Source organism: Dermacentor variabilis, chromosome 2 (genome assembly GCF_050947875.1).
Source record: "Dermacentor variabilis isolate Ectoservices chromosome 2, ASM5094787v1, whole genome shotgun sequence".
Taxonomy (NCBI): Eukaryota; Metazoa; Arthropoda; class Arachnida; order Ixodida; family Ixodidae; genus Dermacentor; species Dermacentor variabilis.
Genome location: NC_134569.1, coordinates 43592080 through 43618488, shown reverse-complemented (window position 1 = coordinate 43618488; position 26409 = coordinate 43592080). Strand labels below are relative to the sequence as shown.

Sequence of the window (26409 nt, the reverse complement as noted above, 5' to 3'; positions counted from 1 at the left end):
CAAATATAATCAAGTTTATTTTTATTTAGTCAAGATACAGAAAAAAGATTGTAACATAAAGCTGTTTCTCAAAACGGCTTGACTTGTTCACAGCCCCATAGAAAAATTTGGAGCGGTCACAGTTATGGTAAATTTTTAAAAAAATCGACACTTAACAGCGTACTGCAATAGGGCATACACACAAAAACATGGAGATGTAAAGCTAATACTTAGTTATACAAGATTTTAATCAATTATTACAATCTACATAATAGAAAAAATGAAATACAAAACATTTCTTAGAAAAATGAAAATCTGTGTGCTATAAAGTTAAAAATACCTAGAACAAATACGCTGAATACAAAGAAAAACAGTATAGAAATCAACTTGTTACAACCAGCTACATACAACGAAACAAAACAATTAGACACAGGAGTATCGATTTGACATTGAGACAAACTGCGTAATGAAAACAAATGCTAACTAGTTGAAATCTCTGCGTTATACATGACTGTATATAATTTGCGGATATCCTGATGTGAACAATTAAACAAATCAAAATTGTTAAGGTCACAGTGATTTAGAAGTGGGGGAAGAGCGTAAGACAATTGCTCTTTTCCTGTAGTTTAATTGTACTGTATGTACCTCCCAATTTTCTCCATGACGCATGGGATAACTAAATGCCTAACTTTAAGTTGGAGAAAACATGCAAATTTGTTATGTTAGTGTTAGTTTCTAATTTGAATTTCCTGCTTCATGTATAATTGTACAGCTGATGTACCTTAACTATACCTGAACTGCACAATAAAACGTTAGTAGGTGCCACAAAAGGAGCATTGAAAATATGCTTGATGCATTTTTTTCTGAACCAAGTACATTTGATTAAGATTAGTAGTCGTCATTTTACCTCCATACTAGTTGGCAATCGTTTCAACCAGAACTAAAGAGCGAGTGATAGAGCAAATGCTTGATTCCCTTTGAAAGCAAGTACCGAAGCCGGCCAATTACACCCGTCACTTGAGCTAATTTTTGCAAGACATGTCTTACATGGCAATCCCAGCTCATTCTCGCTGAAAAAATTGTGCCCAAACTTTTAAAATGGTCAACAATTTCAACAGTGCGAGTACTCAGTACTGTGTCCTGATGAGATAAATTATTTTACTCTTTGGTCAAAATATAACAGATTTTGTTTTACTTTTGTTAATATGCATAGCATTTGCTGTTGACTATCTCTCTAGTGTTTTCATTGTGCGATAACAAGTTCTTACAAGTTCTGGAATATCGTGCCCCCCCCCCCAATATACTGGTATCATCAGCATATTAATATTTACAGTGTCATTAAGACAGATGTTAAATAATAATGGGCCTAAAATACTGCCCTGAGGCACTCCATGAAACACAGGTTTCACCCTGAAATAAGAGTTACTTATCTGAACAACCTGTTGTTTGTTGGATAAATAAGAGTCAATAAGTGATAAGGTCTGCCCACAAATACCATAGCAATGCAATTTTTTTAACATGTGCGCATGTCTTTTCCTTAAGGAACCTGCGCTTCTCTTTTCACATTGCACTTGGACATTTAGAATTTCCTTGCATATCCACAGAAAATATTTAGTACACCACCAGTCATTTCCAGAAATTTGACACAGTTAGTAAATGCGTGCTTCAACGAAAATCTCTTTTCTGTAACCTTTGAGAGTTTGGCACATAGCCTTTATGTTGTAATTTTTTGTGATCTGTCTCAACAAAGGATCTTGCATTGCTGTTGAGAGAAGGCTCTACCATCTGTTTATTTCTCTTCTTTATGTGCAACATGCTGATGCTTACAGTAAGCAATTTTCCAGGAAAAAAATATTTCTGTGTACATGTAATAGTTTTATTTTTAAAAATTCAGAGCCCTCCCACTAGTGAAGATGAAAAACCAATGAAGCTGTATTGCCCAATAGCTATATTAAATTCTATGTGGTGGTTATGCTATATTGGTTGAATAAAGCTACAAACACATAACTTTGTTGTTTGTTTCATATATTTTTTTCTTTTTCACCTTTATAAGTTTCTTTTTGTATATTGTTTCTCTCTAACATATACACGGACGTTTCAACACATCATTATAGACTAGCATTTGGGCAACAGCATTCATCACTCCTGCACATTGTTTTTGTTAACATAACTTTGTTTGTCTCAGTGGCTATGGTGTTGGGCTGCTGAGCATGAGGTCGCGGGATCGAATCCCGGCCACGGCGGCCGCATTTGGATGGGTGCGAAATGCGAAAATACCTGGGTACTTATATTTAGGTGCACGTTAATAAACCCCAGGTGGTCGAAAACTTCCGGAGTCCTTCACTACGGCATGCCTCATAATCAGAAAGTGGTTTTGGCACGTAAAACCCCACAATTTAATTTTATTTAGCTTTGTTTTTGTTTTTCATTTTTTTGTATTTATGTTTCGCTTTTTTATTTTATTTATTTTTTACTTTATGTGTGTGTATTTGTGTATGCACGTACATACATACGTGCATACTGAAAAGATATTGTGCCAAAAACAACACACACAAGAAAGACGATGACACCACGGGCGCTTGACTTTTCAGTATGCAAGATCACCAACTAGCCCAGCAGTTAACTCTTCTAACATACATACATACATACATACATACATACATACATACATACATACATACATACATACATACATACATACATACATACATACATACATACATACATACATACATACATACATACATACATACATACATACATACATACATACATACATACATACATACATACATACATACATACATACATACATACATACATACATACATACATACATACATACATACTGATGTTTCAACATGCATCGAGACCACAGGGGTATGTGCCATTGAGCTTGGATTCTTTCTGCACTATCACCAGGATTGGCCCACATGGTGATTTGTTTTTGTCGAAATCTCTGTTTTTTCCAGATCCTAGCCATAGACAGCTTTGCTGTAACATATATTTCACCAAAATCTTCAGATCTCCTGAAGATCTCGGCACACCTTTCTAGGACTTTGCTGTTGTTAACACTGGTGCCATGGCTCCCCCACTCTGCTCTGTTAAGATGATATTGTTAATCATCTGTTGAACTGGTGGAATACTGGGGGCAATGCACTTCTGTATGTTCTTACACACCGCACTGGTAACACATCATTATGACACAACATATACATAAAAAAGACTGACTGACTGTGACGTGGAGCTCGTATGTCTAAATAAGTAGGCCCGTCCTTGGTTATGTTGACTGTGATCTCCTCTGCCCACTTCTGACCAACATGTGCGCAGTACTGCAAGTACGTGTGGCTGGGCCTGTACGACTCTCGCTGCCCAATGGAGCCGGACTCCAGAGACGAACAGCGGACACGGGACCTGATGATCCAAAAGTATGAACGCAAGCGCTGGTATGTTGACCCTGAAGTGGCTCTGCAGAGGATGCATGCAGACCAGCAGCAACAGGGAAGAGCAACGGCACAGCAGCAACCACAACCAACACCACCGCCACCGACCAACCATGTGCCGCATTCCAATTCTGCTGTCATGCCCGACACGAAGCCCTTGTCTAGCCTCCTGGGGAAGAACAGCCTCCCTCTAGTCATTCACAAGTCCCAGGTGACCGTCAAAGACCAACTCATATCATTCAATATTCAAGTACAAGGAAAAGTGTGCACGCATTTTAAGCCCTTTATTGCGATACTCCTTTTCTGATGTATTAATTGAAAGCAGCTAGGGTAAATTGAGGACTGCAAAGCTAAATGCAAACAACGAATATGATAATTGGTGATTAAAATTCTGGGGATGTTCGGATGAAAAAAAAAAAGAAAAGAAAAAAAAGCTTGTTTACTTTCTCTGTGCAATAGAACATATATTTTAGGTTGGATTCTATACATGTGTTTTTCACATCAGCTATCATGTGCTTCTGTTGGTGAAGTTGGCTTGTATTATTTGTCACAAACTGGGTGGTTTGGAAAAAGAAGTTGCCCTTCAACAGTAAAGTTTCATTTGTTCTTTAATGAGCACAATAATATAACGGGCTGTTTTGTGTGTTTGCATTGGGTAAGTCTCATTTCTGTTCATTAACCTTGAACGCATGATAGGCAAAAGCTGCAGTTGTAAGTGCCAACCCCATTGCACACATTGTACTTCCTTGATTATAGAGAGCTTTTAAGGAAACGCCAGTGACTTGACATACGCAAGAACTCATACTCTGCTTTTACGTTGCTGGGACCTAAGCAAAAGACCGAAGACAAGCTGTTTTCATCTCCTAACCTAAATCTTTCTGTTTTCGTGATGCACTGTGAAGCTGTTTGAGTATTATTTTACATTGCAGTACTCTTGTGTTTCTTTCACAGCCTACGACTCCTAGTTCTGCAACTTGGCCGACACCCATTTCATCAGCTGTTGCCACAACGACAACCAGCCAACCCATGTTCAAGTCAAATGTCGACATTTTTGGCACTTTCAACAGCGACCCATTCAACTCAGCCTCTGTCAACTCTACACCTACAGGTTAGCATGACTGCATGCTTCCACAAGTCTTCTTTCTGTGTATTAGATTTAATGTGATTACTAGCTCACATGGTAAGTTATGCATGTATGTGTTGTTTTCTTTAAAAGGACCCTGAAACGATTTTGGCGATGTTGTACAAATGTACTGAGCTGTCCGCATAGGCCCTTCTGATCATTAAGTGACACATTTGAGCACTCCGCATAAAATGTGTAATTTATTATGAGGTTTTAAATATTTGCATTGCTACCAATCTGAGCAGTGTCACTCCCCTGATTTTCCAGCTGCCCCCTCCCAATTGACAGCGCAATTAACGTCAGTTAGGCGAGCTGTCCAATTGGCCACCCAGGTCACCTCATCAATAATTTTTCCCACTTTATGGTGAACAAATGTTGTTTATAACAGTTGGAATGTTGGCTAATTTGTTTCTATATTTCGTCATCCGGGCAAAGCAATGACAGCGATAGCAACATTTTAGAATATTACACAAAGTCTAAGACTTGTAGCTGTAGTGACAGTATGAATTGAAGTAAATGTAAGCTGACAGTAAAAATGAGCTGTTGTGTTAAGGCACATAAACACAAATAGAAAAATGCACGTTGCGCACCGCCGCCACCAAAACGCAGCAACAGCAGAGCAGCCACACCAACTGGTCATGCACGAAGAAAGAAGCAAATTAGCTGCTGGATTGTCTTGACATGGCTTACTAAGCTGAGACCGGAACTGCTGTGGCCACGAACCAGGCAGAAACAATGATGATGAGCGGGGATTTGCAGTGCGCCACTTCGTGGGGCAGCAAGGAGGCTCCGTTCAAAACAAAAATGGTGTTCAGCAAGTCGAGCCATTCACCGGTCAGAGTTGGTGCATGGTGCTCTCGATCAAGTTGTCTCAAGGAGTGTCAGAAAAATCAGACGAGAGGTTGCAAGGTGTCCGAACTTTCGGCAGTTGTTATACATTATGGTCTATGGGGAGAATGGCGGTGCCGCAAAGCAGACCGAATAATTGAACATGTCCGAATTTTTGGAGTCCGAAAAATCGGTCGGGTCTGTATTGCATGTAATATAACATGCTGTGGCATATAGCATATATACACCTAAATATATAAGAATATATACGGCGATGACGATGGCAAAAAATTCACTTAGAGTGTCCATATAAGTATTGTCACATTAAAAAGTAACAAAGAGAATACACAACAATTTATCACTACACTCAAGTACTTCCAGCGCACAGCAAGTATCGTCTGCTTGTGTTGATGTTCTCCCTGTTGATGCGAGCTGCGTGGTCAGCATTGGCCTCGAGCCCTCTTTTCGCCAGCAGCATGGATCGCCCTTGTTACGTTGCTGGCTGCAAATCTAGTGATTGGCAGCATGCGAGCAGAGTGGCTGCAGCACGTTGGGCTGTTGGTATCCAATTTGCGCCAGCATCTACACACTTGCAGTTGTCACTTCACACTGTAGAATTCCTACTACAATTGGAGAATTTCAACCTGTCGAGTGTTCGGGCAAACGCAAGCAGACTGAACGTTTTACCAGATGAGCGGAGGCACAAACGTGAATTTCCTGCTCAGTGCAGCCATCTGGGGGCTGCACCGTGCAGTGTATTGTACTTTGCTGCTGGTGTAAATTTTTGACAGGGGCGTAATCATGAACATGTCAATTTAAATGTTTCAAGTGTTGTGCACTTGGTTACAGCAATAGTAGCTCTGTGTTTGGCTGGTTAAGGTTTGTACCACCATGTTGCTGCACCATGCAGGCTGCTCACGTTTATGCTAAAGCCCCTTCATCACAGTGGTATTAGTATGGAGGGGCTTTTATATCTCCATCCACCTGTGAAAACACCCAGCTCGCCTGTGGTTACTGGAATACCAGAAACACTCAGCGCTTCAACAGAATGCTCACAATGCATGCTGCTTAGATAGCTCTAGTGGAGGATCGACGGCCAGGCGGCTAGCGGAGAGATTGGGGAGGCTTTGCGCGCTGTCTCCAAGACAACCGGAAATAGACAACAAGACGTTGCATCATGACACAGAGCCAGTCAAAGCAGAGCTTAGCCCTGATCACTAGGCGAGCGAACTGAGAAGAAAAAGCATGCTAGGGAGGAGGGTAACTTGTCATTGTCTCTTAATATGAGACAATTCACTTGAATTCTGGTACTACTAATGTTTTACTGTAGCTGTACCCTTCGCATCTACATAATTTGCCCAAACCGCTTCAGGGATTCTTTAAGGCGTGTATTGTGTTAACAACTGTCTTCCTTCTCTTTGTGTTTTGTTGTAGTTCCTGCAAAATCTGCAACATTTTCTGCAAATGGAAACTTTGCAAATTTCGACACAGTTTTTTCGTCTGGTAAGCAGTGTTGTCATTCTTTCTTTATGTGTGTGCTGCGTGTGTGTCTGCAGGCGTGTGCTCAAAACTTCATGCTTGTGAATGCAACTTTATTTCTAAAAACCATTGTGCTCCTCTTGTATAGGTGGTATTAGATCACCTTGCAGTCTTGCATGCTTCTTCTTCTTTTCTCTGCCTTAACAATGTGGAACTAAATCATGGCTGGCACCTTGCTTATTACACCCTCTGAAAAGTGGGAGACTGCAGTGGGAAGCATTTTTCTACTGAACTAAATTGAATTGTCAAAGTAATGCAGCTTGTATTCGGACATTTCAGTCGCCATTAGTTTTTGTGTTTGTTCTGTTTCTTCTTTCTTTCTTTTTTTTTTTCCTCCCCAAATGGCAAGCAATCAAGTATGATGCTTTGCCCTAACGCAGGAACTGTTGTTTTGTGTTGTCATTTACCATGAGTGACCTGCAGGATTTGAATTGGCAATGGTGGTAGTGCTGCATAAGCTTGAATGTCTTCTAAGATGTGTGTGATCCTTCTTCCATCAGCAGATAAAGCATGTAACCTTTGTACGCACTGAAGGTCAGCTCAGTCATGGTGCCCTTCTGCTTTGCCATTCATGTGACAACATCTTTCTTGGGTGCCAGACATGTAGTGTTCTTTGCTTTTGCATAGGCAGTGTTTGGTACTCCATGCACTACCATCATTTGATGCACATAGCACTTGAAACAGTAGAACTTTATAGCCATAATGAGCCTGCTTTTTACTTGCAACATGCCATGTTTATCCAGATCTTAATGTGCATACAATTGTTATCTGTTCTGAGTAAACGAAATCAAATTATGGAGCTTGACATCCCAAAACATCATGCAGGCTATGAGAGATGCCATAGTCAGGGGGCTCAAGTTATTTTTTAATGTGCCCTCAAATCTAACATGACTTTCTTATAATTAAAAAATGAAGCATATTGTTTTCATTATCAGAAAAAAGATGCATAATTTACCTTATGGAACAAGAATTCATTCTCATTTAATCTTCATCGTCGTCACTGTCAGACTACTCCTTGTCACAGTTAGTGGACCACAAATGTATAGACTTTGTGCCATCCATTGCATTTAATATTCCACATTTCATGAACTTCACAGCCATCACTTAACCAGTTAGTTCAGTGACACATGTCTCTAGAATGCCAAAAGCCATAATGTGAATCTGTTGCCACTAGCTTGAGCATGTAAAGTAACTGTTCTTTCATTTACCTTGTGCAATGAAAGCAGCACATTGTGGTTTACTACCTACACTGAAACATGTTCTGTCACGATCTTGCACTGATAGCAACGGTGTTGCTTTGGCTGCATCTTTGGCAACCTACCGTGGTGGAGTAGTAGCTTTGATGTTACACTAAGCCCAAGAGCGTGGCATCAAATTCTGGCCCTGGCAGCCACATTACGATGGGCATGAAATGCAAAAACGCCTGTGTACCATGTATTGGGTGCACGCTGAAAAACCCCAAGTGGTCAAAATTAATCCGGAGTCTCCCACCAAGGTGTGCCTCTCAATCATATTGTGGTTTCGGCATGTAAAGCCCTAGAATATACTTTTCTTCTTTATTTGTGGCATTGGCTGTTTCCGATGACACAATGCGATTTTGGTTTTGTGCCCAATCGAAATGTGCACGCAATTTTTGAACTCATCTCTTGGGAAAATAGGTGCCCGTTAGAATCTGGTAGATACAGTTGGCCGTAGAAGTAACTCCAGTCCTGTTAGCAATAAGCAATAGTTCCCAAAAACGCGCAACAACAGACTCCCTCACCTTTCAGGAAACCAAGAGCAAGCACCTGCTGTGGCACCAACAGGCATGACAAACAATGTCAATAGTAACCACGTCGGTGACACAAGTGGCAGTGGCTTTGTAGCCTCTTTCTCACCAATGTCAAGTGCGCTAACTGCAGTGAGCACGCCATCAACTGTGACCCTGTCCACGGCTGCCGGTGGAGGGGAGCCGCAGACCAAGGTTCCTTCGGCGGATCGATATGCAGCCCTGGCCGATTTGGACAACCTGTTCCACCAGGAGAGCCCACAGCCACAGCCACCTCTGCAGCCGCCCGCGCCGCCTGCCTATCCTCAGGCCTCGACATTTGCAGTGCCTCAAGGTATGTTTTCTGACTGGTAGCACATGCAGCAGTGACTAAGACACTGTGCTGGCAGATGCGATGTTGCATGCTTAGCTGCTGACACTATATATTGTTTCAAATTTTACAAGAGCTGGGTTGCGCTGGTTTACGAGCACTGAGACAAAATTTGTGTCCTGAGGTTGTTTTTATATATATAGCGCACCAAATTTTCTCGGCGCAGGGTTTGATTGCAAGGGCTGATCTGTACATCACAAAAATTGGCACAATAATTGGTATCACTGATGCTTGGGTCAGTGCAGTGGACAAAGCCGCATTGTGATCATTTTGCCATGAGTGTCAGGTGACAGAATAAAAGGGGAGAGAAAGTGAGAATGACGAAGAGCACTGTGTGACAGCAGGGAACCAAGTTTAATCCAGGGTGTCTACCAACCGGGAAAAGCAGGAATTCTCAGGGATCTTGAATAGTCTGGAAATAATCAGGGAAAACTTGAGGAATTTGTGCTTCTATCAGGGAAAATGAGTAGTAATTTTGTTGAAAGGGAACAAAAGTCGCGGTAATGCTGGCTCGAGTAACAGAGAGGAATCGGAACAAACCCTCTTTGACGCTGTGTCGTCCGCTGGAGCAGTGGCCAGTGTACCGTCGACAACAGACTTTCTGGACGCCTGATAATTCGGACAGCTTCGCGGCGCCACTATGTCCCCCATAGGGTCAATGTATAAGGACGTCTAAAATTTCATACATGAGAACCCTTCACCATCCGAATTTTTGGAATTTTCGCTGTGACCGCCGGTCCAAAACAGTATTAATTAAAGCCACCACCATCGCCACCATTTTGATTACCTTGCCGCCTCAAACCGGCGCTCTCGCACACAGATCTGCTCGCATCCGTAGCCACCACCGCGGCAACGCTAGGCTTAGCTGCTTCGACGTTCGCTATTAAGCTTCTTGCCATTTTGTGCCTTGTTTTTAATTGAAAGAATTCGCCGCTGTCAGCAATGGCGCCCACTCCATCTTTGTGGTCCTTGCAATTTGTTTCGAAGCTCGAAAAGCATGGCAATGTCGGTTACCGGAAATCAGCTTCACCTCAGTACAGCAATGTTACGTGGTGAAGCATACGCGAAAGTATTGCGGTGAAGCATAAGCGTGGTATGGAGGCTATTGCCACAGGACACAGTATGTATTCCTTAATTATACATGCGTGCACCCGCCATCTCCTGTCACAGTACGAGCACCAATATGCCTAATTAGTGTACTGGCAGGCCTTCTAAGCTTTTTCGGATGTGCCTGCGGCGATTTGAGCCCTTAAAAAGCTCCTCACCAAGTCTTGTCATTTTAAGCTGACAAGCGCCGTGCATACTATGCGTGCTAACAATAATGTCTGCTAAGTATTGCATTGTTACGCGCCGTGGAAAGAGTTGAAATTTCAAACCGAATGCCATCTGCCCTTCCCCTCGCGGGCGCTGTGCTCGCCAGTCGGAGAGCGTACGTAATCACACATGTACACCTACGTACATCGCACTGCTGTGACGTCGCTCGTAGTGACACGTGACTTCGAGAATTATTCAAGGCAACATCCATTATTTGTGTAGTCTGTTGCTTCCATCAATGAATTAAAGTTTAGCGAAATAATAAAACACACAAACCGGATGCCTTCGTGTTCTTGTTTTACTTCGCACCGCTGCAGGATGTACTTCCATTTCGTCTGCATGTTCCGATGTCATGCAGTCGCATGTGCATACAACGAAAGTATGGTATTTTCTACAATGTTTGAGCGTGCGATGATGCTCTATAATCCGCTTCTGTCTTCCTAAGTATTCGCGTAGCACTGGCTTATACTGCTAGTCAGGTGTCCTCATGTGCAGCACGCGAAATCATGTGCTGTGCGAAACAAGACAAACGCAACAGCTCGCGCACGACACCGTCAGCAGAAGTGCACCACACAGCAAAAAAGCGAGGGGGAAAAAAATGAAGGCGGGTCGGTAATGTATGTGTCATGCGATCCTTAAGCTCTGGTATGGAAGAATGCAGGGAAAGAATTTCGCTTGTGGAGGCTAGATGGGGCAATTGGAAAAATTGTCTCACTTGGCAGAGGCCCTCACCTATCATGGGTTCGTGGCACTGAACTATTTCTATCTGCTATTAATGAACCAATCTGAAAAATTCTTGCAGCAGAACGCTCCCTAGAGGGCACGTAAAAACTTCCAGCATATAATCAAAATTTCCTATGTGGTGTTGTCAGGGGTTCTTTGGGGGCAGTAAAAGACATGCACTCATTTTTTTTAACTTCCCAATTTTTCTGATGTTTTCGCGGCCCCTAGGCAGTCCGAAAAATCAGATGTTGACAGTACAACTGACTAAGAGGATGCTTCAAATGGTCTGTGGGGCGAGCGCGCGGTGGAAGGAAGGCGATAACAGAAACAACCTACGCATTGAGGAATGAACGGGAAAGGAAATGTGCCGTGGCTTCTTTGAAGGAGCTTGAGCTCAAAAAGCGAAGTGTTAGTTGATGCCGAGATGCAGATGTCCCTCATCCAAGCCAAAATAAACTCATTAAAGCAGTGAAACACAACACTGAGGTGTTGTGCGGGAGCTAAGAGCATGTCGGGGCAGTTGAGGTTTACTTACCAACTATTGAGAGAGAATCTCATTTGTGAGTACAGGCCTCATACCAATGAGCTCGCAATCAGTTGATAGAAATTGCTCATATTCAAAACTATTTGCTTCTGTGCATCTCCTTTTTATTCCTATTTGAGAATGTACGACTCAATTTGCAATGGTTTTTACCTTCTTTTCTTTTTGAAGATAATTTATTTGCTGTGCATCTTATTAACGTCCCCTTCTGTTTTCTTTTTGAATAAAGTGAACGCTAGTCCTTATTATTCAAGCTGTATTAAGTCATCTTATTTTTTTTTTTTTTTTTTTAACATGCTTACTAGAGAGTGGCAGCATCAGGCGACATTGTGTCAACCCGTCGTGACGTAACACGGAAGTTCTGTGTCGCTCAGGGAATTTCGCAAAGCCACTCGGGAAAACCTGGAAAACTTGGGGAATTTGAAAATATCAACTTGGTGGTCACCCTGGTTTAATCTCTTATGTGGAGTGTGGAGAAGTGCAGAGTAGAAGAGAAAAGGACGGTTTATGTGGTATTCATCCAGCTTTTAATGAAATGTGTGCCCAGCTTTCAGCTGTACAGTCATTACAGGATGCGCACAGGCCCTTGAAAGTACCTTTAATTAGAAAAGTTCATTTTCAAGGCCCTTGAATATCCTTGATTGTTTACTGGTCCTTGAAAAATCTTGAATTTTCCAAGAACCGCATCTAGAATACCTATTTCTCCCCATGAAACAATCTTCCTTTTTTTTTCCAGGAGTGCTTATTTGACTTTTAAAATCTGCATTTCGAGCCAACGTCCCTTTTTGAGTAAATTTAAACAGTTTTTGTGAGACAGCTTACTATGTTGGAGTTATTACTTCAGACTTCGCCGCATGCTGGCCATCCTATAATTATCGCAAATCATCACCGAGCAGTGCGGACACTGTTTCTGTGTGCCGATTCTCTGTCGGCGATTTCTGCAATGAGTGCTGCTTTTCTGTTCATCTGTCTTATTGATGTACCTCTATCAATGAGAAAATGCCTGGAAAAAAATCCACCGGTGATTACAGTATGTCCTAATGCAAAATTTGAGCACAGCTCTATATGTGTGTTTTCATTTCGCAATATATTGAGGCAAAGAATTTGAGAGACATGTAGCAGAGTCAGCAATTGTCGAAAATTTGATCTGCGGGTCAAGCGCGTCATCTTTTATACACGACTCGTCAATGGTCCCAGTGTAATCGATGATGCCGCGTGGCTTCCAGAAAGTATTACACAATTCGCGTTGAACATACAATCAGATTACAAAACAATCGCAAACAATGGCAATCTAAACAAGCACAAATGAGACAAAACCAAGCAAACCAAACCAGTGCAAGCAAAATCTGATGCTAGCAGACGATAATACGAAACGAGTGGTCCGGCTGAGACCAGATAGAAGTGTGCATCGAGCGGACGAGGAGTCCGCATGACACCAGTTTCCCGCACGCACGTCACTGAAGAGGCCGCTCTCATTGGTCTCTGTCATTCGGGGCTCGCGTCTGTCATCTCCGGCTCTGCATTAGCTTTTTCATCTTTTTGTGTGCTTGTTCGCTCGCTTATGCCACTGACGCTCACTGCTGCAATGGGTGCCTAAGAGCGGCGCTAAAAAAAATGCAAGTTTCAAGGTGCGTGGCTCCACTGCAAGGACTAAAAGCAGTGAATTGCACCAGACGCAACAAATCTGCATCGGGCCAATTGCAAGCTTTGCTGTAAAATATTCGATATTGCTGCCATGGGTGAATCAGCATTGAAAAGCCACATGAAAAGCACCAAGCATATTGGTGTCATGAAGATAGTGGCACAAAGCTCAGTGAGACGCTATCTGACCCCAATTACAGTTGATCAAACTGTAATCCCACCTCTGTTTTTGTCACTGAACATAAGCTACTCTTCTAAAAGGCACAAGCTTGTTACCAATGCTGAAATTTTATGGGCTATGAAAGTCATCATATCCCACTTTTTGTACCGGTCGTCACCGCAAGCAGGTCACTTATTTCAATGCATGTTCCCGGGCAGTAAAGTGGCGAAGTCATTTTTTTTTGTGGGGAAAAGAAATGTGCCTACGTGACATGTCATGGCCTTAGGCCTTTATTCCTCTCGGCATTGCATCCAGAGCTAATTGTGAGCTCTATGTCGTGCTTCTTGATAAATGAGTGATTGACTGTCTGCAACTTAAGCAAATGGATGTGCACATAAGCTGCTGGAACTTGACTCAGAAAGTGGAGATGAAGTATTATGCCTCTGTGCTTATGGGACACTCCACAGTCACATTCAGGAAAAGCTGTTGAGTGCCCTCGAACATTTGCCTCTTGCAAGGATGCTTCAGGTATCCATGGATGGTCACAATGTTATGTCTGAAGTTCTTTAAGGGCCTCCAAGAGCATTTACAAAAAAAAAAAAAAAAAAACACAGACACCATGTTTAGTGCATAGACCTCCACACAATGCACAATGCCTACAGGGCAGGCATTGCAGCTAGTAAATGTGGGCTTCATTGCCTACTGTCAAGTCTGAGTGCTCTATTTGAAGGTGCTCCAGTGCGAAGGGAGGACTTTTCCACAATTACTGGCCAAGAATGCTTTACTCTCAAGTTTGTCGCTCACCGATGGGTGGAAAATGCTTCCATAGTTGAGAGAGCTTTGGCGGTGTGTTACATCTAAAGGTATACTGAAGCCACAAAAAAAATAAATGAAGGAAGTCAACTTGCCAAAATGTGAATCATTCCACAATTTGTATGAATTCTACAGTGACACTTCGCTGCCAGAAAAGTTGAATTTTTCACTTGGCATAGCAATGATACTAAAGCCTTTCCTGACAAAGTACCAGACAGATAAACCCATGGCTTTCTTTCTTGCCGAGGGTTTGGAAACTGTTATCAGGAAGCTGCTGACCAAGTTTACGAAATTTTCAGTCCTGTCTGCAAGAAGAATCTTGGGCCTGCAGAAAGTCGACATTGAGAATGCAGAGAATCACATACCACTTGAAAAGGTGGATATTGGGCACAAAGCAGAGCAAATGGTGAAAAATTCCAAAGTGAGCCCATAGGATATGTTTCAATCCCGTATGGAGTGTAAACAGTCCTTGAACACTATGACAAAAGGTCCTAGAGAGAAGCCCTTTGAGCTTTCTTTTAGTTAGGGTTCTATCCTCACTAGGCCCTTGGCACATGTCTTCAAAGCCAGACGAATGCTTTGCAGGCTTTAGAAAAGTGTTGGACACTCTCATCAATGCGGGTAGAATGTCAGATAACCTGCAAAACACTGCAGGTGATCTTCTGATAAGGTCTAGCTGAGTACGTGGAAGTCTTGGAAGAACAAAAACACCAGCTTCGACAATTCAGCATGGGTTCTGATCGATTGGATGAGTTTTAACTTGAGCTCATGAAGTTCCATCGTACACTGAGTTGTGGGAGGTTGTTAAGCTTTTGATTGTCTTCAGCCATGCCCAGTCTACTGTAGAAGGAAGGTTCAGTGTAATCGACAGGTCTGTGTAGAGAATCTGAAGGATCTGCCGTATGTTTCACAGCAGCTTGTGTGTGATGCTGATGACAAAGCTGGTGGTGTTTTAAATATTCCGATCACCAAAGAACTGAGGATTGCAATGTCAGCAGCAAGGAGTAAGTATGGTGTGTACTTGAAGCCCAAAAAAACAGCAGCTGGAAGCTACAAAACAGGGAAAAAAGATGCTTCATTGAAGAAGAGATTGACTCAATAAAAAAATAAATAAAAACTTAGCAGTTGCCGATCTCATGGCTTCAGCAGATGCCTAGGCTGAAAAAGCAGAAGCAGAAACCATTTTGACATACTTCATCAAATCAAGCAGCCTCAGAAAGACTGCGAAAGCCAAAACTGAGGAGCTCAACTCTGTGAAGCACCAAATTCAGCAAAAGCTACTGAAGCTGCCCTGAAGTTTCCCGAGATGCTCAGTGCTGTGTCATCAGCTGGCAACCCGGGACATCATCCGGGATTCTAGGCACATGACATGTACGTCATGGACCTTCTATATATATAGCCGCGCAGAGCGAACACTAAACATTCCATTTTTACGTTCACCATGTAGTCCTTTTGTGTATCAGGGCGCGACATAGCAGTGGTGACGAGGAAGAAGACAAACCCATCGAGTTCACAACGCAAAGAATGAGCCTCTGAAAACCACCAGTGTTCAACAGCGTCGAAGGCACATGGTGGACAACTTTCAAGATCCGACTCAAGGCGTACTGGAAGAAGAAGAGATAACAGACGAAGCGAAACGACTCGCCATCTTTATATCCTCATTATCATACTCGGCAGTTCGTGTCATACAGGGAAGATGTCACCCAATGCAAGTCAATGCCTTTACATACCAAGAAGCCATCACATACTTACAGGACTACTATGCGCCGGAAATTAATGAGATCACTGCAAGTTATGCATATTTTATGCGGGCACAGCAACCCGGTGAGAATGTGCAAGACTTCATCGCAGAGATTTGGCAGCTGGCCGAACGGTGCAACTTTAGGATCTCTCTGCAGCGCATGTTACGAGGCCGAATCATCTGCGGGGTGGCAGATGACGACGTTCAGCGACTTTTATTCACAAGACGTAACCTGGCTTTATCAAAGGCGGAAGACTTCGACATTTTAGCACAGAACACCAGTGAGAATGCTAGAAACATGCAGACATCGGAACAGGGGCTGGTTCACTATACGAGAATGCCTTCTCGGAAAGGATGACCTCCACAGCGGGTCCGATGATGCTCAAGATGCGGAAGCGACACTCGTGAAGAAGAAGCATGTTATCACCAAAACACCGTGTGTCGAAAATGTGGTCGGCGCGGACATCTCGCCCGGGTGTGCCGTTCTGGAACGCGAGGTAAGCCTCGTGGTAACTGCGCCATGTTGGCGGATTCTGAGCACCGGTCGCCCGATTGCGAATCACTTTATACCATTGTGGCGCATCAAGACAGTAGCCGATACTGTGAAGCCAGTTTTTAAGGAAATTACCTGGAATGGTGTACTTCTTTGAATGCTGGTGGATACCGGATCGCCAGTTAGCGTCGTGTCTACAGCGGTGTTTCAGCAGCACCGGCACAACTAGCCACCGTTAACCACTACGACTATTCTACTTTCCTATTTTTTGGGAGAGCTTCTCGTGGTGGGTCAAGTACACATGACTATGTCGTGTGATGGGCAGACGGTAACTGGAGCTTTAGTGAACGTAGACACCCTCGGCCCAGTGCTTTTGGAAGAGACATTATAAAGGCCTTCAACCAATGTGGGATAGCAATGCTGAGACCCAACCTTGTATCGATGATGCAAGCACAACCGGACCAAGCGGATAAAACAGTACAAACTTTACTTTACTATTTGCCTCGAGACTTGGAAGATTCACCAGCCCGCCAATGAAATTCCAACTCAAGCAACAAGCAACACCTTGTTTCTGCAAAGCTTGTTCCCTACCGTGTATGCCTTGGTAGACAAGGTTTCGGAGGATGGTGGCGGACGGTGTTTTATCACCTGTAACGATGGCATAACGCAGCTACAGTTACTGAACAATATCCCCTGCCACAGGTAAAAGACATTGGGACGACCAAGTACGACGACAAGAAGATCCAGCAGAAACAGCGGGTGGTCAACCAACGGAACAAGATCAAGACCCAAGAGACAATGTTGTGCCCGAATCGTCCGGTGGGGTTGCACAGAGATCTGAGCCGCTAGAGTCAGACCCGGATGCTAAACAAGTCGTCAAAGCTCCCACCCCAGGGACATCGCTCCGAAAGTCAACTCGACAACGCAGAGCTCCTGTGCACCTCAATCAGTAGGGCAGAGATGATGCTGTGTCTTCAGCTGGCAAACCGGGACGTCATCCAGGACTCTTGGCACGTCTTTGAGGACCAAATCCTGGCAGTCCAGCGCGCCCGCGATTGGGCTGGCAGACTAGATCTGTCAGTCCCATCATGGGAATAGCCAGGTGCACATTTTATTGCGTTTTGCTGGACCCAATTAAAGTTCATTCACTCACTCACTCACTCTAGGCACGTGACGTGTACATCAAGGACCTTCTATATATATATATACATATAGCCATGCAGAGCAAACAATAAACGTTCCATTTTTCTACGTTTACCATGTGCCATGTCGTCCTTTTGTGTACCATGGCACCACATATCACTCAGCAAGTGTGCTTTTTTCGCTTTTGTGAGATAAAAACAGTATTCGACAATACTGCGCTAGGGTCTCATGCAATATGAACACTTTTGTAAGAATTTTATTTTTGTATGTGTGCGATATAATACGTAATTTTGTGTGTTATCTTCGTGCAGTAAAAGTGTGTGACTTTCTTGCAGCATTGTTTTTGAAGTGATCAGGGTCATTGTGCTGTCAACTTGATTTCCCTATTGTAGCATTCTTTTTCTTTGTGAGCGAAATATCTCAATTTTTTAGTATTCTTTTGTAGTTAGTGCAAGCTGCACTAACTACACATTTTTTGCCCTCCTGCCCTACCCTATTCTTTGTTTTTATTACACTTAAGTCTTTGTGATCTGTCGTGCTTACCTAGCTTTCTTCCCTCCTCCCTAATGCTTTTTCTTTTTGTCTTTACCACTTGTATGTATGTTTTCAAACCGAATAACAATTTTTAAGAACTTCTACATATAGTATGGGCTTAACCACTCTAATAGAGGGCCTTGAAAGTTCTCCATGGGGCGCTTGAAGTTCCTTGAAAATCCTTGAATTTCCTTTTTATAAACCTGTGCAAACCCTGCATTGTGTGTCTTGCAACCACTAGGTTAGGCTGACTGGCGCAGGCGGCGGCAATTTGCAATACCATGAGACCACTACCTTTAAAATTTTTCACATGGAGAGGCCTGTGTAAAGAAATTGCATTCTATTTGGCACACATTTTGAAATGGTCGTATTAAAAGGGTTATAATTGGGAATCTTCTGTGCATTCAAGAAATTCTTGCATGACACTGTAACTACAGATGAAATTTGCAGAGATTATCTGAGGGAAGCCTTGAATGTAAGAAAAAACACGCATATAGCTGTGTGACTGTGCAAGTCAGAGTTTTATGTGCTCGTGTGGCCACTGAGGTGGACGCTATCTCATCTTGCTGACTGCAGCAGCTGCCGCGACTCCCTCCAACCCATTTGCGGCTGCAGCTCCGGTATGGAACATGGCAGCCCCTACGCAGTCCGCCAGCACAGCATCAGCGTTTGCAACACCCAACCCCTTTGAGGCCGTGGCACCCACGGGAGGAGTCTTTGGAGGCCTGGACGGGATGGCTGGAGCCGGCAGTGCGGGCGCAGGTGCTTCTGTGTTTGGTGGTTCTCCCAATGGATTTGCCTTGTCTGGCACACCCCCGATGGTTCAGCAGAAAGGCATCAGCTATGTGGGTTGGGGCAGCAGCGGACTGGCCGCAGCACCCAGTGGAATTGTAACACCGGCAGTGGCTCCTTCAGCCTGGCCAGCCATGGGCAAGGTAGTGGGCCCCTTGGCCACAGATTGGTCGCAGGTGGGGTCACCAGCAGCAGCCAATCCTTTTCTGGTGAGAGCAAAAGCTATATACCCTGTTTTCAGTGACTGCCATTTCTTTTCAAGCAAATTACAGGCACTTCCTCTATAATCTCAGATTTGCCCTGCACAGAAATGTAAATCTGTAGATCTCTCTTAACTTATGCCTGAAAGGGACTTCGAAATCTCCTCTCAGAAGCTCAGTTGAAAACATAAGTGAAACGTGCCGATTCAGTGGGGAGCCAGAGAAAGGTCTTTATGAAATTCATCCTCAGAGCACCTTAGAGGGGCCACGACATGTTCGTCCAACTATTCAGAGTTTATCGTTATAACTGGTAGAAGAGATGCCAGTACTACACAATATTATCAAAAAAACAATTTTAAAAAACTAGACTCTTACCACTCATATTAAGAAGCTTTAGCTCAGCAGCTTCGATATAAATACATAGGAATGAAAACATTGTTTTTCTTAGCAACTAATGCACTGATCTTGATGAGGTTTGTTGCATTTTTAAGAAAAACCTAAAATCCTGCAATTGTATGAAGTGTATCTTCAATTTATGCCTTAAACGCCTTAGAAAATTTCCTGATATTGCAAAATTTTAAGTAACTGAAGTATCGAGTTTACAACTCCATAACTCTGAAATAGAAAATAACACCATTCTGTAAGCTGCCCCTAAAAATACATGTAAATTGGACAGAATTGATGTGTTGTACATCACTCTGAAATATAATGCTAATTTGTGAATAGGCCTTTTGCAAACTCTAGTAAATATTGCAACACTTTTATGTAAGCTGTAAGTTGATAGACAGCAGACATCCGTTAATTTGACTCCGGTTAATTTGATTTTTCTGTTTTATTTATTTAGTATGTACTGCAGTTCGAAGACCAAGCAGGAGGTACAAAAAAAGGAAGACAGTGAACGAAGCTGAACAAGCTACACAACAGAATATTGCAAGCATTACCACTCAAAAACAATCATACGCTACCAAGCGTTATAAAGATTACTTTGGAGACAAAAAATTTCACAACTCTATAAAATCACTTTTATGCGCACAAAGTGAAAGCAAACAAGTTAGTTCATGAATTGTCAAAATATAAACAAGAGTGTGCAGTTATCAACAATGAAGTTCACATGAAATGATACGCGTGTTTACGAAGTCAGGAAGGCCACATTCTGAAAAAACATTTGATGGCAGCGCGTTCCATTCGTTGATGGTTCACAGGAAAAATGAGTGTTTGAAAAGGTTAGTATGGTGCGAAGTTGGTGTCGGGTTGTGATTGTGACTATGTCTGGTCTTCCAGGAAAAAGTGGAAGAAAAGTATACGTGCCAAGATTGATATTAAACTGCCGATTGTGGAGCAAGAAAAACAACTTGAGCCTGGCACTAGCTCTACGCTGTTGCAAAAGTGGGATGTCGTTACTAGCCATCAGTGATGACTGCGAATCAAGATTGTGATGGGCATTATGGATGAATCTTACTGGTTTACTTTGAGCATTCTTGAACTTATAAACATCCTTTTTAAAATACCTGTCCCAGGCTATGCATGCATACTCTAGACGAGTTAGAATAAAAGTATTGTATGCAAGAAGTCTGATCTGGGATGGCGTGTTCATTTGTGTCTAAGAAATCCCAGTTTCCTAGAAGAAGATGAACAAACTTCGTCAATATGGCTCCACCGTGATAGTCAGTTGGTAATCATGACTTCCAAGTATTTAAAATTGTGGACTTCAATCAAGGCATTATTATTTAACATATACCTAGATGTGAATGGACTAATTTTGTTTGAGATTCACATTAAGACTGATTCGTTAATGTTTCATCCCATCGACCAGGTGTTACACTAATCAGAGAGAGAACTTAGGTTGTTCTGCAAACACTCTTGGTCCTTTCCACGTTTAATTAGCTTATAAACAGTGCAGTCATCTATAAAAAGTTACAAGTTTTTGGCGGAGGTGTCTACTGATGAAACAATGTCATTGATGAAGATTAGAAACACAGCAGGGCTAAGGACACTACCGTGGGGAACTCTCCAGGTTACAGGCAAAACTTCAAAGCTGCAACCTTTGACCTGGACAAAATTTCTGGTTGGTGAGGTATGAGCAGATCCAATTATTTATATTAATGGGCAGGCCAATGTTAGAAAGATTCATGAGTAGTTTACCATGACAGACACAATCGAAAGCTTCTCTAAAATCTAAGATGTAATCTGCAGGGTCTGGTAAAAATAATTTATTGATCCAGTCGGTACACATTACAGTCGAATCTTGATAATTTGAACTCAAAGGGGCCCGAAAGTTCGATCGAATTAAAAGAAGGACTTCTTTTTGAAGTATTCGTGCACCACAGCACGATGCACAAACGGTGCAAGTCATGAAATATTGCGGTGTGCAAGCACAAAGCGAGCGAGGACCACGAAACTGCCCTCGCCGTCCAACACTTGTTTCCCCCAATAATGGCAGAAAACGAAACTTCAAGGAGCAGGCTAAGCTGGCGCAGGGTCGGCGGGGCTGGCGGCGCTGGTGCGGAGGCACGTGCTTACGAAGACCGTCGAAGATGAGGGAGTTGAGAGGGAGGGCGAGGGAGGGTAGTTGCCAGGAAGGACGGGAGGGAAGTGTATTTGCTTTCCCAACAGCATGTTTTTGCTGGTGCCACCTACTGCCACCGAAGCAGCGGAGTTGCCAAGGCCAGGACTGGGCCTCCGCTGCGGCTTCCCTCTGTGTGCTCACATGTATTTCCCTTCGTCTGCGGATAGATCGGCACTGCTTTTACATTCTTTGTCCTGCGTTCTTAACGTGAGTCACGTTTTATCGAGAAGATGAAATCTTTGCCGCTGATCATAATTATGTTGGTGTGCTCCTTCCTTGCTGATGCAGCGTTGCTGTGTTCAAAAGGCAAGGAGAAGGAGATACCGGGTGTTGCGTTCGCGTCCTTGTATTCAGGGTCTGTCTTGTCGTACAGAATTGGATATGGCACACAGTCTCCAACAACCTTCCTATCGGGACGTATCTGTTTAGACGTTAAAAAAAATATGCAAACAAGACCAACTAAGCCAACCACCGCACACGATAGTGTGAAACAAGCGGTCCGGTCCGGCTGAACCAGATGTGAGTACGGATAGAGCGGTCACGCGGGTCCACATGATACCAGTTTCCTGCTCGTATGTCACTGTAGGGGCCACTCTTATTAGTCTTCTCCACTTGCGGCTAGCTTGCCACCGCGGCGCACGTTTTGCCGCTAGTGTGGCTGGGGCATTATGGCATAATGCAGAAACGGTGATCTTGCCATTTGAGAGAGGGCAAAATTTCCGCCACATTTTTTTTTTTTTTTTTCTTTATTTCTTTCTTTTCCCGCGCACGGCATTGAAGGGTTTCTTTCCTTTATGATGGGGTCAGTGCAATGCCAGTCGGAGGTGCCACCACGTGATTTGGCGTGCTGCTGAGAGCGTTATCGGAGCGCAGTATGTTCGAATTAACCGTCGCAAATGCTTGCGCGTTCAAATTACTGGGTGTTTTCGCCCAAGTGAATACACAGAAGTTTGACGGGACCACAGGTTCAGTTCGAATAAATCGAAAGTTCTAATTAAGCGGGTTTGAATTAATGAGATTCGTCTGTATTAAAATTCTTCAAAATAGTCTCCTTGGACGTCGATACACCGCTGCCATAACCTCTTTCAGAGACTCTGTGGCAGCCCATTGGATGATGGGAGCATGGTCGAAACGGTGACCTTTCAGGCTTCTCTTGAGCTTTGGGAACAGGCAAAAGTCTGCTGGGCTCACATTGGGGCTATGCAGTAGCTGCGGCAAGGTTGCAAATCCTATCCGAGCCAGGTAGGTGGCCACAACGAAGGCGGTGTAGACTGGAGCATTGTCGTGGTGGAGCTTCCAGCAATCGTCAATCACCGGTCGTTTCTGTTTAACGGCTCGGTGAAGACGCTCAAGGACTTCTCTGTAGAACACGGCATTGATAGTTCGTCCTGAAGGTACAAATTCTTTGTAGGCCACCCCACACTTGTCAAAATAGACAATGAACATTGTCTTTACCTTGGACTTGACATTCTCACTTTCTTGGGGCACAAGGAGTTCGCAGTATGCCACTCTAAACTTCAGCGCTTGGTTTTGGGATCGTACTGGAACATCCATGATTCGTTGCCTGTTATTATGCCATCTAAAAAGTCCCGTTCTTTTTTTGTTTCGATGGGGGCGAAATGCGAAAACACCCGTGTGCTTAGATTTAGGTGCACGTTAAAGAACCCCAGGTGGTCAAAATTTCCGGAGTCCTCCACTACGGCGTGCCTCATAATCAGAAAGTGGTTTTGGCACGTAAAACCCCAAATATTATTAAAAAGTCCCGTTCGCTTTCTAGCTGCACCAGCATCTCACAGGAAATGTCAACTCATCGTCATTTTCTTTTTTCCATCACTCTACACTTTTTCTGCCAATTCTGAACGAAGCTTCCGCATGTTCAAATTTTCAGAAATAATTTTGTGAACCGTTGTTTCTCATTTGTTGTGGTCTTCAGCGATTAATCTGATACTCAAACCTACAGTCAGAGTCCAGGAGATTTTTTACTTGGGCTACAGTTCCGTCCAAACCACTCATTGAAGGGTGTCCAGATTGCTCCATGTCTTCAACGGTCTTCCATCCTTTCTTGAACTCGCTGAACCACCAGAAAACCTGGGCCCTTGGCACAGCATTGTCTTTGTAAGCTTCCTCAACCAAGGCGAGCATTTTGGAAGCGGTTTTGCCCAGCTGAAAGCAAAATTTAATCGCACACCGCTACTCCAGCAAACGCGCCTTTTTTTTACTTTTTCTGCTGTGACAAAAACTCGAAAACAGCTTTTGCGCCCCTTCAGATCCTCACTGCGTCAGAGCTCGGACGTGACTGCTGCCCAGTGTGTTACTTAGCTTAGAACCCCCACCTCGAGGAGCGCACTAGTGGCAACTTGCAGGGCCGTGCGGCAGGCAGTCTCATTACTTCATGGACAAACCGTGTATTTGGCTGCCCTTATCAAGTGCTCTAGCGAAGTTGTGAATAGTGGTGATGAGTTAGGTGGTAGTCGGCAGGCCTTTCCTAAAACCATGCTGAAAAGTATTGTTTTCTTCTAGGAAAGACTTTATGTAATGCATAATTATTATGCTCCAAAGTTTACACGGGCCGGAAGTTATCGATATAGGCTAGAAGTTTTCATCATTCGGGCGATCACCTTTCTTAAAGACAGGAACTATGCGCACCATACGCCAATCAAAGTTAATTCAATCCTGACTGAAGGTCCCAGCCAGCACCCATGCATTTTTATGCGCTCAAACGTTCACTATTTCGTCTGATAATCCGAACTTGACCAGTCATCGTGCTTGCACCTGACCCTTATGCTGATCCCAATAGCGACCCCTTTAGTGGCATTTCTCGGTGAACCTTAGAACACAGTGGATGCATTGAACATAAGTCATCTCCCATTGAAAACTCCTATTTTTGGCCTGCCCTAGAAAGACTCTCAAGCAATAGCAGTAGCTCGCAGTGTCTAAATAAGGCATTAAGGCATTTCCCAAATTATAATGCTTGCCTTTTTCTTGCCATGAAAATTGGGACGAAAATTTTCTGCACGGTACAATCGGATATGAAACCAAGACCGTATTTGCGGCGTTTATATGTTTTAGCACAACACAGCTGTATTGTGGTGAAACTAACGTTGTAATACTCCGCAATAACGCTTGCTTTAGGAAACCGGCCGCCATTGTGCAACACATATTAGAACCTTGCCCATCTTGCTAAAAAAAAAAAATTGGGTGCACGTCGGATTTCTACATTAGTCAGGAGCTTTGATGTCATTTCTCTGTTAGTTTTCTGCTTTGTACAAACAGAAAGCGGGCAGGGGTTTGATTCGGGGGTGTGTTAGAATCAGGTAAATTTTGTCAAAAGAATCAGCAATAGATTTTAGTATTTTTCTGAATTGTTTAATTCAATCAATTTCATTGTTCGCGTCAAGGTAGAAATTGCCAGAACTCGACTGTATCGAATTCATACGCTTTAGATGTCCTAACGAATGCAGTTTACAGGGCTGTGATATCCATTTTTGGTGCAGAGTTACAAATTTGTAAACTTCATGCTTCAATTGTTTTGTTTATTTTTTTGCTTACTAATTTTCATGAATTATAATTCCAAGTGCTAAATCAAAATTCTGTTTCCTGCAGTCACGTTGACGTGCCTTTCTCTCTCAAACGCAACAAATTTCATTCAAATCGGTCCACTGCTTCTTTTAAAAAGCATTTCTACACTTTACATGTATTTGAAAATGAAAATTGAAGTTTGCCCCATCTTTGGTTCCCCTTAGCGAAAATTTCAAATTGCTGCCTCTAAGCTTCTCCCACCAAGCAACCACCATTCTCACATTGCTTGCGTTATGTCAAAAAGTGTGGGGATACCACATTGTTGTCTGCTCTGAAACATCCGGAAACTGCCGAACTCTGCTTGCCCTGCACATTCTGGCACTCTATACCACTGCAAGGCCATTGCCGTTGCATTGGGCTGCAATTCTTTAATATGTGTGATAAAGACTAATCAAGCCAGAGCGTGCCTGCAGAAATTATCTTGGCCTGACTGCGAAGATGTGCATACAAAAATGAAACGTGTGTATACTATGCACACCGACCTCACTTCATTTCATCAGGACTCCTTTAGCAGGTTGATCTGATTCACCCATGTGATCACCGTGGTGATTATGTTTTTTGTTTGACATCAAGTCAAGTCTAGACCAAGCATAGGCAACAAAAGTACTCTAACCGTAGCTTGGCTCATGGCTGTAGCAATCATAGAAAGGAGTTTACAGTTTGTTGTTGTGTCAAAGTGTCCGCTTATCACGCACTCCTGCATGCAGACATTTGGCCTGCGAAACTTCGCTGGTGCGAACCTTCCTTGACCTTTATTTTATACTTTTGCTTTCATATATTAGGAGTGGAAAAACAAGTATGAATGCTCAGTGTGCAGTTGTTTTGAACTGCCATTGCTGTGGTAGAACTTGCAGTGGGTAACGGTGCACTTGGCATTACAAGTTGGTGACTCCATGAGCAGGTGCCTTTGGCTGGCCTGCTTTTATTTCTTGGGCAACGAGAGTGTCGTGGAAAGGGCCATGGATATGATGCTGGCATTTTGTTGTTGCGCTGACATGTACAGATATCAAGCATCTGTGAATGCGAACGTTGTTTAGTTGAAAAAACGGTACGAGCATGCATTGTGCTGCTGTTTTGTTGAATGTCGCTATGGCAATACTCAATCAAATTCCAGCGACC

General features: G+C 43.2%; 1 protein-coding gene across 3 annotated transcripts in view; it reads left to right on the top strand.

Moving 5' to 3' along the window:
• drongo (Arf GTPase activating protein drongo) overlaps positions 1-26409 on the top strand; it is a 40940-nt gene that overhangs the window by 3674 nt on the left and 10857 nt on the right. The window contains exons 3-8 of one of the 3 annotated variants that reach the window (XM_075680260.1): positions 3310-3633; positions 4374-4530; positions 6808-6876; positions 8682-9014; positions 18730-19154; positions 20427-20608. In XM_075680260.1, the coding sequence (XP_075536375.1) occupies positions 3310-3633; positions 4374-4530; positions 6808-6876; positions 8682-9014; positions 18730-19154; positions 20427-20462 (1344 nt within the window). In that variant the 3' untranslated portion in view covers positions 20463-20608. Of the gene's footprint in view, positions 1-3309; positions 3634-4373; positions 4531-6807; positions 6877-8681; positions 9015-18729; positions 19155-20426; positions 20609-26409 lie in introns of those variants that run through there. The other 2 variants (XM_075680261.1, XM_075680259.1) reach the window with 2 other exon arrangements.